The sequence below is a fragment of the Amblyraja radiata genome, chromosome 10 (genome assembly GCF_010909765.2).
Source record: "Amblyraja radiata isolate CabotCenter1 chromosome 10, sAmbRad1.1.pri, whole genome shotgun sequence".
Lineage (NCBI taxonomy): Eukaryota > Metazoa > Chordata > Chondrichthyes > Rajiformes > Rajidae > Amblyraja > Amblyraja radiata.
In genome coordinates, this window is record NC_045965.1 from 35490641 (window position 1) to 35504132 (window position 13492).

General features: G+C 39.9%; 1 protein-coding gene across 10 annotated transcripts in view; it reads left to right on the plus strand.

Moving 5' to 3' along the window:
* Window positions 1-13492, plus strand: part of nfia (nuclear factor I A) — a 508421-nt gene that overhangs the window by 344545 nt on the left and 150384 nt on the right. For all 10 annotated transcript variants that reach the window (XM_033028530.1, XM_033028539.1, XM_033028528.1 and 7 more), the window contains one exon: window positions 6917-7044. In XM_033028530.1, coding sequence (XP_032884421.1) covers window positions 6917-7044 — 128 coding nt within the window. The remainder of the gene's footprint in view (window positions 1-6916; window positions 7045-13492) is intronic.

Genomic DNA, 13492 nt, shown 5'->3' on the forward strand with positions numbered 1-13492 from the left:
AGTTAATGGCTACATGATAAACGGATCGTTTTAAATAGAAATATGAGGACTAATAATTAATTTTAACATTGTAGTAACATTGATGTCAACTAGTGGTGAGACTGGAAGGTTTCTGAATAGTCCATTGATTATTTCATTGGGTCAGTTGAAGGCTTAATAATTGCTTCTGTTTGTCTAGAATTGGCACAGACAGGTTTCTGGAGCTATCTTGAGCCACCAAGGAGATTTGAAGATAATAGGGGATTGTAACTTTCCTCGCTTATTAGAATCCTTTAAGCGATTGTCGAGTCAAAACAATCAAAATGGAAGAAAGATGTTCTAATGAATGCGCTAGGGTCTAGGTAACTTACTGATGGCTTCTTATGTTATATTATTACTAGGTATCAAACCCTAATGCAAGCCAGCGAAAAAGTACTGGATTGTCCTTCTTGTAAATCTAAAAAAAAGAAAACCACTAGAAAATCACTACTTGATAAAAAAATCTACTAAAACAGCATGATAGCTCTAATTGTATTTTCTCAACATTACTCTTGTGATTCCTAATTTAAAGAAACTGTGCTGCAGGCTTTGATTTGGCATTTCCCATTAATTATTATTAAGCTTGTGTAATGAATAGCTAAATGATATCATGTGAATGGGATTTGTATAATATAACTACAGACGGATAGTACATATTAGGGGCCCATGGGAACCTAAGACTCAGCACACTACATCGTGGACTGCATATCATCAAGGGATTGTGCATTGCCATCTTATGTCCGATCAAAATAAATGCTTAGAACCAAGAGGAAAAATACTTTTTTTTTCCTTTCTGGAGCCTTGTCTTAATCATCTGGAACAGAGAAAGTTAAGGAGAGGCCTAGTGGGCATCCTCTGACAGGAAGGTTGATAACGTGGGAGCATAAATTGGCCAAGTAACCCAAGTAGAAGTGAGCAGAAATATTTTATTAACCAGTGAGTTGTAACGATTTGTCAAGGATAGTTGAAACAGTTTGGTTTTGAAAGTTCATGAATTGTTTGGAAGATTATACGAAAGGAAACAAATACCTATATAGAAAAAGCAGGGGGCTGTTAAGGGAGCCAGTCAAAGTATGATGGGCAGAATGCTTCCTGGACTGCATGATCTGACAAAAACAGTGTGGCACAACGGTAGAGTTACTGTCTTACAGTGCCAGAAACCCAGGGTTGAACCTGACTATGGGTGCAGTCTGTACTGAGTTTGTGCATTCTCCCTGTGACTTTATAGGTTTTACCCAGGTGCTCTGGTTTCCTCACACACTCCAATGATGTACAGGTTTGTAGGTTAATTGGCTTCGGTAAAAATTGTAAATTATTCCTAGTATGTAGGATAGTATTCATGTATGGGGTAATCGATCGCTGGTCAGTGTGGACTCGGTGGGCGAAGGACAAAGTTTCCATGCTGTATCTGTAAAGTAAAATCTAAACAAGTGGGTGGTCTTCTCCTGTGATGTTGCCACAATTGAGAATCTGCACACCTTGGACACAGTATTTATTCTCAGATCCTTTCCTTCCTATATGAGTAATACCCACCTTTTAGTTTAGAGATACAACGCGGAAACAGGCCCTTCGGCCCACCGGATCTGCGCCAACCGGCGATCCCCGCACATTTAACACTATCCTACACCCACTAGGGACATTTTTTACATTTACCAAGCCAATTAACCTACAAACCTGTATGTCTTTTGTTAACCACATTCACAGAGAGGATGAAGGCCATGAACCACTCAGCACTATACCACTTACGTAAACATCTGATTTAAAACCAGATTAAAATGTCAAGGCACCTCATCTTAATGTGTTTTACATTGTTCCATGCTTACCTGTTGTATATAAAATCTTGCCACAGAGCGCAGATGTAGTTCCCTTGATTTGTGCTGCTCCAAAAACAGGTCCACTTTGTGCCAAAGTAGTTCCAAACCACACCCTCTGGCTGATTTAATCATTTGAGAAAATAAATATTCAGTTCTTTTTAATGTGTTAAAGGTGTGAGATTAGTACGGTATATTGTTCAGTGTCAACAAGGTTAAATTGTATGATAATTGATGAGAAATTACACATGGATTGAGAAGTCACACTTGTGGATTGAAAAATGAAGAGAGGTTGCAGCTTTTCTAGAGTCAAGAGTACAAAACAGGAGCTTTATCAACATGGTTTATTACTTGACCAGTCAGCAGTAGTTGGATCAAAGTATTTTCATTAAGGTTTAGCCTTACTGCAGAATTGTTATAAAGTTAAAGGGAATTGGGGTGACATTGACCAGAACAAAGAGCAAAATGACCAATGAAATGAGAGATACACAGAAACTGCTGCCTTTAATGAAACCAACACACTCATTGATATTCAGGATCAGTATAGCTGCAAGAATTTATAGTACATCAGTTTTTCTTTGTGAGCTACTTCTATCATTGGTAACGTACCATCTCAAACCACACTTATTTCGAAGCATTGTTCAACATCTTTGTTAGCAACCTATTCTCCTCAAAAGCGTTTCATCCTTTTTGAAATTTGTTGTAAATCCATTTAATTTTTTTTTTAATGCAAAGAAATGATGGCCAAGAAAGCACACCATGCATCTACTCCCTTAGAGCACTTAAGAAGTTTGGCATGTCCTCAACAACCTTCACTAACTTCTACAGATGTGCTGAAGAAAGCATTTTATTAGGATGCGTCACAGCATGGTTTGGGAACAGCTCCATCCAAGACCGCAAGAAACTGCAGAGAGATGTGGACGTAGCCAAGACCATCACGAAAACTAACCTCCCTTCCATTGACTCATTCTAGACTTCACGCTCCCACTGCAAGGCCACTAGAATAATCAAGGGCCAGCCTCACCTCTGTCACTCTCTGTCTCTTCTTCGCTCTCCCATCAGGCAAGAGGTACAGATGTTTTAAAATGTATAAATCCAGATTCAGGGACAATTTCTTCCCAGCTGTTATCAGGCGACTGAACCAGCAACTAGAGAGCGATCCTGACCTCCTATCCACCTCATTGGAGATCTTCAAACTATCTTTAATCTGACTTTATTGGCTTCTATCTTGCACTAAATGTTATACCCGTTATCCTGTATCTGTACACCATGGAAAGCTTGATTGTAATCATATATTGTCTTTTCACTGACTGGATAGCGTGCAACAAATGGTATTTTACTGTACCTCAGTACACATGTCAATAATAAACTAAACTAAATAATAAATGAAATCAAATATGCAGGCAGTATCATTCTGTTATTGCATACTCCTGTGTGGCAATATCAAGATGGCTTCTTAAAGATTATCAGATGTCTTGCACGAGAGTTAAATGCATATTCTGGTTAAGTAAGTTAACTTCTGCGCTATGGCTGCACTGGTTGCTCAAGTGCATAGGTGTTTCATTGGTGTGATCAAGTGTTAATATATATTTCCAAATTTATTTGTTTTTAGTTCAATATATACAATTATTTAAAAAAAACTTTTTTCTGGAACATAAGCAGGCAACCACACCCAAAGGTTTCTGTCCAGTTGCCCAAATATTAAAGCCAATTCAAAGAAATGTATATTTGTGATTATCCTGCAAATTTACTTAACAGGTAACTTTTCTGAATATTCAATGAAAATTTTGAATGATAGATCTCTCTGTGCATCTTTGAACTATCCACCAGCAGAGGTGCCTGTTTGATTAAATCTCACTTATCAGCATTACCTCAAAAATAAAATTTCTGATAATAACATGTGAAAAGAATGGTCAGTCACTAGGTAGACCAAAAGGTCCCATTTACCGGGACTGTAACCTTTTTTAAAGCCAAGGTAATGATCTTCACCTGAAGTACATAATTATCTCTGCTGCATTGCTTTCTTCCACTATAACATTCTGTAGTGTGCCATTTGTACTTCTCTTACAAATAAATATCTAGACCATAGAACAATTATTTTTTTTCCCCATACATGCTACACAATATAAAATCAATTTTAATCAAGTGTATCGCACAGCTGATCACGTTCAGGTAAATAGCAACAATTGTGGAAAAGAACCAGGCACCTACTATTGCAATCAATGTTAACATGTCCCATTTTTCCCCAGCAACAGGCCATCACCTAATCAGGTGATCACTGATTGCACCACATGTAATCCCACCTGTACCATTATGAATTAGAGGTGGTGTTCATGGAACAGTATCAATGGAATCTGGAGCAATGTCTTGCTTTTTGTGTTATTTAAAGAGACACTTTGTGAACATCAGGTAATCTAATTGGGCAGACACAGAAAAAATACATTTGGCTGCTCAAATACCTTCCAGAGACCCCAGAGAGTGTCACAACTAAAGGAGAGCACATTTTCTATTTTACTGCTGATGATCTACTCTTTCCTCAGTGGTGACATCACTGACAACACTCTTATTACTGAAAGCCTTGGAATAGGCCCGTAAGTCCTATTATGGATGGATGGAGAGAAAGCAAAAGCAGCTTTCTATTGAGGAGTCTACGTCTAGAGAATCTGTCCTTCCTGGACCCATCTGAGGAGCACCACATTACTGGCTTAACTTTTGAAAGGAGAGACAAGTGTCAAGAACGAGCACACCATGGGATCTCTCAGCAGATGGAGTGGATAACAAATCACAAACCAGCTGGCGCCTAAACTACACTACCATTATTTCAACCTTCAGACCTGAGGTGGTTGTGGATGACAGACGCTGAATCACCAGTGCCTGTCACCTTATGTCTTCACTCCTCTCCTCAGAATCAGCTCTCTATTCAATCTGAGTAGAACTGCATTCCAAGTGAGGTATTTAAGTGTGGGGTGCATGTCTCGCAGACAAGACATGAGTTCATGTGCGCTATCCCCTGCAGGAGAGCAATGTTTACATGAGGGTCAACTCTGCTCAAAAGACATTAAGTTGTTCACCGGTAACACCTTGCTGTCCCTCAAGAGCTTCAAGATCTACCCTGTGAGAAAAAACAAACTTCAGGTTGGATCATGGTGAGAATCAATTGGGGCAGAAAGGTGTTGTATGGCTTCCCCCTGTGCCTCTGCAGCAGCTGTCAATTGGATCAGTAGGCATTGTGTGATGGTTTGTTGATGAGTCTTTGTGAAGAAATGTGATGATCTTCAGAATATAACTTATGGTGTCCTAACTGCACTTAATGTCCTGCAACAGCTTGGAAATCAAAGTTTCTGTTCCTTGTCACCTTCAGCTCTTGATATTTTAACAATGTAGTGGAGGTGGGGCATTCAGCTTTTGGATCCATGCTGGCTGTCAGGGGATAATCCTATTTTCCTGTAGTTTTGAAAGTTATTCTCTCTTGCAACCTGCCCATCAACTTCCCTTTTAATAATTTTTTTCCCATTAACCTACACGTACCTATAATTTGCAGTAGCCAGTTAATCAACTAGCACATTTTGGGATGCAAAAAGGAAACCCACATGGTCATGGAGAGAACATGACAACTTTGCAGGGAGTATCTGAGGCTGCATTGGAATCTATGTCCCTTGAGTGGAGATAATAGCACTTGCTGCTGTTCCATCTCTGTGTCCATGGTGAGGCAGGTCTGCTAGCACACTAACCACCTCTTTGTGCATTCTGCATCTGCATTGTCATGAAAGTATTCCAATCATTTCCCCCTGGGAAAGTATAGATCACCTTCTGCTTGACATCCTGTGTTCAAAGGAGAGGAAATCACAAGGTTCACCCCAAGAAATTATAAAAAGCAAACAGATGTTAGTATATCAGAAGCAAGAGGGAAGCCAAGGAAAGCGTTATTTCCGTAAGGACCAAATAGGTAATTAACCCGTCGATTCAGCCAATGTGGACAGGGTCCGATATGAATACTTTACATCTGTATTCACCATGAAGAAGGATATGGAAGATAGTGAAGATAGACACAAAATGCTGGAGTAACTCAGTAGGTCAGGCAGCATTTCTGGAGATAAATAATAGGTAACATTTCAGGTCAAGAACCTTCAGACTCAGAAGATAGTGAGTTCAAGAAAGAATATATGAATAATTTGGAGCAGGTTGGTATTAAAGAGGAGGTAGTGTTAACTATTATGGGATGCATAAAGGTTTGTAAATTCACAGGGCATATGTCAATTGTGGGGAAATTATTAGAGAAAATGGTAAAGAATGCGATTTATTTACATTTGAAAAGGAGGAAGAGGCTTAGTGAGGAGAGTCTGCATGACTGTATGCAGTGAACATCCTGCCTTACTAACTTGCTTGAGTTTTTTGAGGAGGGGATCCAAGAAGTTTGATGAAGCCAGGGTCATATATTCTCTGTATGGAATTTAGTTAGGCATTTGACAAGGTCCAGCAGAGTAGGCTGATCCAAAAGATTAAAGCACGTGGGATTTTGGATGAGTCATCTAACTTGATCTAAAATTGGCTTGATGATAGGCATTTTTGATTAGATGTTCGGGACCATGCTCTACTGTAAGGATCATTACTGGGACCCGTGTTGTTTGTGCTACATATAAATTACATGGATGTGATTGGAAAACTTTAGACATGGAGAGAGATTAGATGAGCTGGGTTTGTTTTCCCTGGAAGTGTAGGAGACTGAGGGGTGAGCTGATAGAGGCATATTACATTTTGAGAGGCTCACATATGAAACAGTCAGAATCTTTTCCCCATGGCAAGGCTATCAAAAAAAGAGAGGGCAGAGGTTTAAGGAGTGAGGAAAGACTTTTCAACGGGATTTGAAGGGAACATTTTATTTGTATATAAACTGATTGATATCTCTAACTTTCTGCCAGCGGAGGTGGTGATATGAGATACAATCATTGCATGCAATTGGCATTTATGTAGGCGCTTAAATAAACGGTTTAGATCATTAGTAACCTAGTGCGGGCAAGTGGGGTTAGTGGAGACGGGCAAACAGGTCACATAGACATAGTGAGCTGAAGGATTCATTTCTGTTACAGTTCTGCAAAGCGCCACAAATCTATGGAAGATGAAATGGACAGCCCTGGTGAAGAACCCTTTTATACCAACCAAGGACGATCTCCAGGAAGTGGCAGTCAGTCAAGTGGTTGGCATGAGGTGGAGCCAGGTAAGCAGCCCAATTGATTCTTTGGTTACAGCTGATTTTTTTTGACAAAGAAAAATGGCATGAAGGATATTTTTGATTATATCCATTTTGACAGTAATGTAAAATGTATCGAGATGCCAAAGCACAGTTCCTTTTTAATACACTGCTGCCATTGCTAAAAATGATAAGTTAACTGAAATGTTAAGAGGTGCATTTTAAAAGAGTTATAAATAATTTTTGGCACTTACTCTGAAACTACCTTTCTGAACTATTGATTAAATCATAAGCAAATTCAGAATTAACCTTTAATTCTGTTTTTGGTTTGGAAAATTATTTTATTTCCAGTTTACATTATTACCCATTAAACAAGTCACCGTAAGTGAATTAATCCAATTCAGATTGTCATTTTATACCTGAGACAGTGTTTTCAACTGTCTGCAAGCCAAAAACAGACATGCAATGATTATTCTTTATGATTTGTAGTTTTTCTTTTAAGGTTATGTAAGTACAGCCTGTGCAAGACAATGATGTTTTTGGTGCTTCTACTTGGAATTTCAAAAGTTAATATTTATGTAGTTGGTCTTTTGTCACTTTTCCCCTTTAAGTTTTGAGTCCAGGAATTGATTATGCTTGCAAGGAAATGTAGATAACTATTGATTTTTACAAGACCAAGAATAGATTGTCATGGCCAGAATCAAAAATGTGTATTCTTTATAGTTTATGGTGAATGAGGGAGTGAGGTTGTTTCTTTTCTCGAGATTCCATAACAGTGATATAGCTGCAAAAGCCATCAAGCCTTGTAAATGCTCAATAGTGCAGTGCTACGTTAATGTTCCGTAGTATGGACGATGTGTGATGATGGAATATCAGTCTTTGGCAGTGAAATTTAGATCATATCCAGGCTGTTACAGGAAGATGTTAAACAGAAAAGGATGCGTTTCCCCGGTGAAGTTGGGGAAAATAGAGTTAGCATTCTATTCTCTCCATTGAAAGAAGGTGGCAGAAACTAGAGATGTGGCTGACTGTTGTTGAGGAGGCAGGCAATTGTGGAACAAATTAACAGAAAGCTGAAAGTTTCAGAGCTTGGTATAAATATTATCCTTGTTTTTATAATATTGTGAATATCAGCTCAGATTGTTAAAGTTTCCTGACATCATGTTTTTGAGATTGTGTAATCCAGTGAAAGATAGGAGTGCACACCAGCAAAACATCTAACATTGTTCTTCATTGTATGAATGGAAACAGGATATAATGAAGAATTTTATCAGTGTACAATGGTAACACTTGCCTTTGACATAGAAATAATCTTCATGCAAAGACCTGGTGAACTCTGAGGTCTGGATTTCACCTTTACTGTCTTAAGTTTCATTCCACTGTTACCTTTCGGGGAGCTCTACTGTTTAGCAAACAAGCGGAACAACCAAACAGAAGAATTTTCGCAGGTAAAACAAGAAGTAAAAGGCAAATTGAATCAATCACTTTTTCTCATTTTGCAGAAAGAAAAATAGACTTTAGTTTTTTAGCATTGAGCAATTGTAACTCATTTATTTTCTGTGAAGCACAATAATGACCATTTGCAGATCATTTTGTGTCACACCAAAAATTCTATCAACATCTTGTTTGGAATGCATCAATCTCTGCACAACAGTCTTTTTTCAAATATTGCAGTAGCATTTGCAATCTATTTGGCAGTTGTTATTGGGTTCACAGTGGCACGGCTGGTAGAGCTGCAGGCCTTGCAATGCCAACCTTGATCCCATTCTCTAGTGCCATCTGTGTGGAGTATGCACATTCTCCCTCCCTGTGGCCACATGAGTTTCATCGAGGTGCTCTGGTTTCTTCCACATCCCAAAGACGTGTAGGTTTGTCGGTTATTTGGAGTCTGTGAAATTTCCCTCAATATGTAGGTAGTGGATGCAAACGTGGGATAACATGGAACTAGTGTGAAAAGGTGATCTATGGTCAGTGTGGACGGTGAGGCTAAGAGCATGTTTCAATGTATCTCTAAACTAAACTAATTTAAATAACCTTGGGAGATGACCAAATACAAAATATATGTCTTTATCTTGGACCTTTCCTTGCATTAAATGACCCACTCCAACAACCATGATCTCCTTTTCTCTTTCGCCCAATGAGGTGATTAAGCTTCATTCTCTCCCCACCCCCCAACTCTCTGCCCCTCCTCACCCACAACTGTACTGGCCGAAACGTTATTTCCCACCATCCCTCCACATCCCTGGACTAATCTTGCTCCTTCCTTCCTTACACACAAACACACACAGTGTCAGTAATGCCTGGTGCAAAATCCACCACCACCCTTGAATTGGGCCAGTGGACAACTTCACAGGCACTTGAATGATCTTTTGTGATCAAGGGCTTGGACCTCAGTTGCAACCAAATTTTGATGTGGTTTGATAACTCACAACATGAAAATTACCCCATCACAACTACAACATTATTTTGCCCATTTATGATGCCCTAGATGTTAAATGTAATGTCATTTTAAGTGGTTATCATGTTCCAAATAAATATTTAATTAATTTTTGCAGTGATCAACAGTAGTTATGGTTTATTATTACAATGTAATTTGGATCTTATTTGAAAAAAAACTTTTTTTTTGCAAGGGTTTGTTTATGGGAAGAAGAGTACTTGAATGAATCCTCATTACCTCAGTAATTTCACATCCTGTTCCATTCTGTGGAGGACTAGAGAATCACGAGCAACAGCATCAATATATCGACCATGTACAATTTCAGAATTTCTATTAGTTTCACTTTACATTAATCAATTCACTACCCTTATACCTATGAAGACCAAGCCATTGCAGACATGGCAAATAACTCTTCATATTGACGTACGATGCCTCTCAATTCTAGAAAGGGATACTTCATTATTTTAGGCTCTACTCATAGCTCGTTACCCATGATGTTTCATTTCTAACTTTCAAAGTCTTTAAAGTTCAAAGTTCCTTTTCCGCATCTACGGAAAATAGTTCTGTAGCCACTGCACATCTTCTCTTTATGTTGGCCATTCTAGGAGTTTTAATGTACAATGGTTAGATAAGAAATCACACAAAGCATGTATGCAGATTATATGCAATTATGACTGGTGTCATTAATTCTAAAACAAGAGCGCATGAATATAAGAGAGTTACAAATGCATTTTCTAAAAACCCTGAGGAGCATTCTTTATTCTCAAAGCGATGAGGTTGTGGAACATGTTACCACTACGTGCAGAGCTGCCAACTCTCACGCATTGAGCGTGAGAATTATGCATTTCGCCAAATTCTCAAGCTCTTACGCTGATCACAGAATTTCTCACGCTCTGTCGTGAGAAATTCTGTTATCAACAAGAATTTCAAAACTAATATCAACTGCATGGGCCGCGGGTGTTGGAGAGCCGGGGCGGACGGAGGGATGGAGCGGTGGGGGCAGAAGATAGTGGCCTTCAAGTGGGGGTGGTTGGAGAAAGCATCCTGCCTGCTAGATTTTCACTTACTGCAGGAATAATGTTCCCGATGTTGGGGAAGTTCAGAACCAGGGGTCACACAGTTTAAGAATAAGGAGTAGGTCATTTAGGACTGAGATGGGACAAACCTTCTTCACACAGAAAGTTGTGAATCTGTGGAATTCTCTGCCTCAGAAGGCCGTGGATGCCAATTCACTGGATGTTTTCAAGAGAGAGTTACACTTAGCTCTTGGGGCTAACGACATCAAGGGGTATGGGGAAAAAACAGGAAAGAGGTACTGATTGTAGATGAACAGCCATGATCATATTGAATGGCAGTGCTGGCTCGAAGGGCCGAATGGCCTATTCCTGCACCTATTTTCTATATTTCTATGCTTGAGTATATGGCAATAAAACTCGACCACTTGATTTTGAAGCATTCATGATTGGTGGGGGCATAATGAAGTCATAGAGCGATACGGTGTGAAAACAGGCCCTTCGGCTCAACTTGCCCATGCCCACCAACATGTCCCAGCTACACTACCTGCTTTTGGTCCATATCCCTCCAAACCTGTCCTATCCATGTATCAGTCTAACTGTTTCTCAAATGTTGGGATAGTCCCTGCCTCAACTACCTCCTCTGGCAGCTTGTTCCATACACCCACCATCCTTTGTGTGGAAAAAGTTACCCCTTAAAAAGTTACCTTAAAAATAGTTCAAACAAAAAACATTGAAATCATACTTCTACAATGCACGAAAACATGATTTTAATACATCAAATTTAAAAAAGTCCCTACTGTGGGAGGGGAGCACCCTCCTCTCATACCCTCCCCCCACTCGGTCGCTCCACTCCCTCACCGGGTACCTCCAATTGCAGCCGCCCCCCCACCCCCCCCACTTTAAAAAAAAGCTCTGCAGCCCCTGGTTCAGACGGAGAACACTGCCAGATGTGAGCGGGGAACTAAGGCCAGTTGTATGTGATGTCTGGATCCCAATGCTCAGCGCTTCATGTTTCAGAGTTGGCTAATGTTATTTGACAAAGTAACTAGCATGTTAGATAACAAGGAAGCCAATGGATGTAGCAAATGTTGTTATTTGGTCCGTGAAGTGCCCCATAAAAGATTACCGCATGAGATTACCTGTGGACTTGAGCGTAATAGGTTAAGTGCAGGGGGTCAGATATGGGGCTTTATGTGTGGGCCAGATATACTGTTAGTGCAGAGGGGTTAGGAACAAGGCCAAGCGTGAATCCAGAGTCAAGGTCTGGAATAGTATTAGGGTGTCCAGTCAAAGCTGGGACAATGGGAGTGTTCAGCACTGGGAACCTATGCAGGTAAGCAGCTATAATCAGGGTAGATTAGAGGGCCAGGTGTAAGGCTGGACTCAGGGTCAGGAATGAGAAAAGATATGCAAATTGAGTCAGGATCAGGTGTAGTACCAGGTGTGCAGTGAGACCCAGGTTGGTCAACATGGGCCAAGTGCTTGATCATAATCTGATTTCCATACATGAATACACTAAGATCATTCATGTGCTGCACCTGTTGATCAGAGCCTGGCTCTACTGTGGAATGTAATTAGGAATGTAATTTAGCCTAACCTTATTCATAGCTAATCCAATTTAAAGCATAAATATTGCATTCAAGTGTAAGGTAAAAGACTCGCTACAGTATGCACCAGATTGCACAATTTCATGCAGAAAAATTAAATTTATATAAGAACTAATAAGCACTATTAAAAGGGCTGGTTCAAATGCATTTTGGAGAGACTCTGTCAGACCATCAGCAGTGAGTAGAGACACAAAAAGCTGGACTAACTCAGAGGGACAGGCAACATTTCTGGAGAGAAGGAATGGGTGACAGAGATGCTGCCTGTCCCTCTGAGTTACTACAGCTTTTTGCGTCTATTTTCAATTTAAACCAGCATCTACAGTTCCTTCTTACACATAAGCAGTGAGTCACGTCTTCTAAATAATATGGAGGTTTACAATGGCTCAACATTCTATAGTTGTAAATAGATGGGGCTTTTTCAAAATGGCTGAAAGATATAATAATGTATTCAATTCCAAGACATAACTGCTACTAGCAAACTCAGAAATACAAATGCACAAAGAAGATCAGATGAATGTGCCAGCCACACGGTGCCCTGACATCTGATAAAAACTCAATATTAAGAACCCTGTAGCTGATCTGGATGAGTTAGAGCTAATGAGGGATGACTACATTTGTTACACTGTAACCTTAGCTGGAGTCGGCTGCCTGTAAAGTGCACTTAGTGATACAAGCAGTCTGCTCTCAACACCTGAGTAGGCAATATGCCGTACAACAACTAGTAGCGGTTTGCTTTATCCCGTGATATTAAATGTCAGTGTTTACTTTCTATCTGGGAATATAAAAGCTCTTCTGTGTGATAAGACATAGAAATGCATTCATTGTGTAAGCAGGATAAAGGTACATGACTTGCCTGCAAGCCTTAAAAAAAAGTTAACTTCTTCAGAAGTTTCTTCTACCTTTTGCTTGTCTGCACATATTCTACTTTGGCCATTCTAGCTGTTTTCATGTACAATCCATGGCAACATGCTGCAAAACTATCTTCAAGTAATCCTTGCTTTCTCTCTCTCTCCATCCCTCCCCTTCACCGTTCTCTGACCCGCCTGACTGTCGCCAATTACATTTTATCTGTGTTTGCTTTGTTGTCACCTTCTCCGAGCTAACAATTATCTATTGCACATTTTCCTTGAGCTACATCTCTTTTGATGTCTCATTTTCCCACCTTGCCCTTCCTTATCTCTGTGTCTCCCTCTCCCCTGACTCTCAGTCTGAAGAAGTGTCTCGACCCGAAAGGTCACCCATTCCTTCTATCCAGTGATGCCGCTTGTCCCGCTGAGTTACTCCAGCATTTTGTGTCTATCTTCGGTGTAAACCAGCATTGCCTTACTACACAACCTTTCAGAAATCCAGGTCAATGCTATCTTTATGGGCTTTTAAATATGCATCTCCGAACAGATGTCATCAGATGCTGTTCA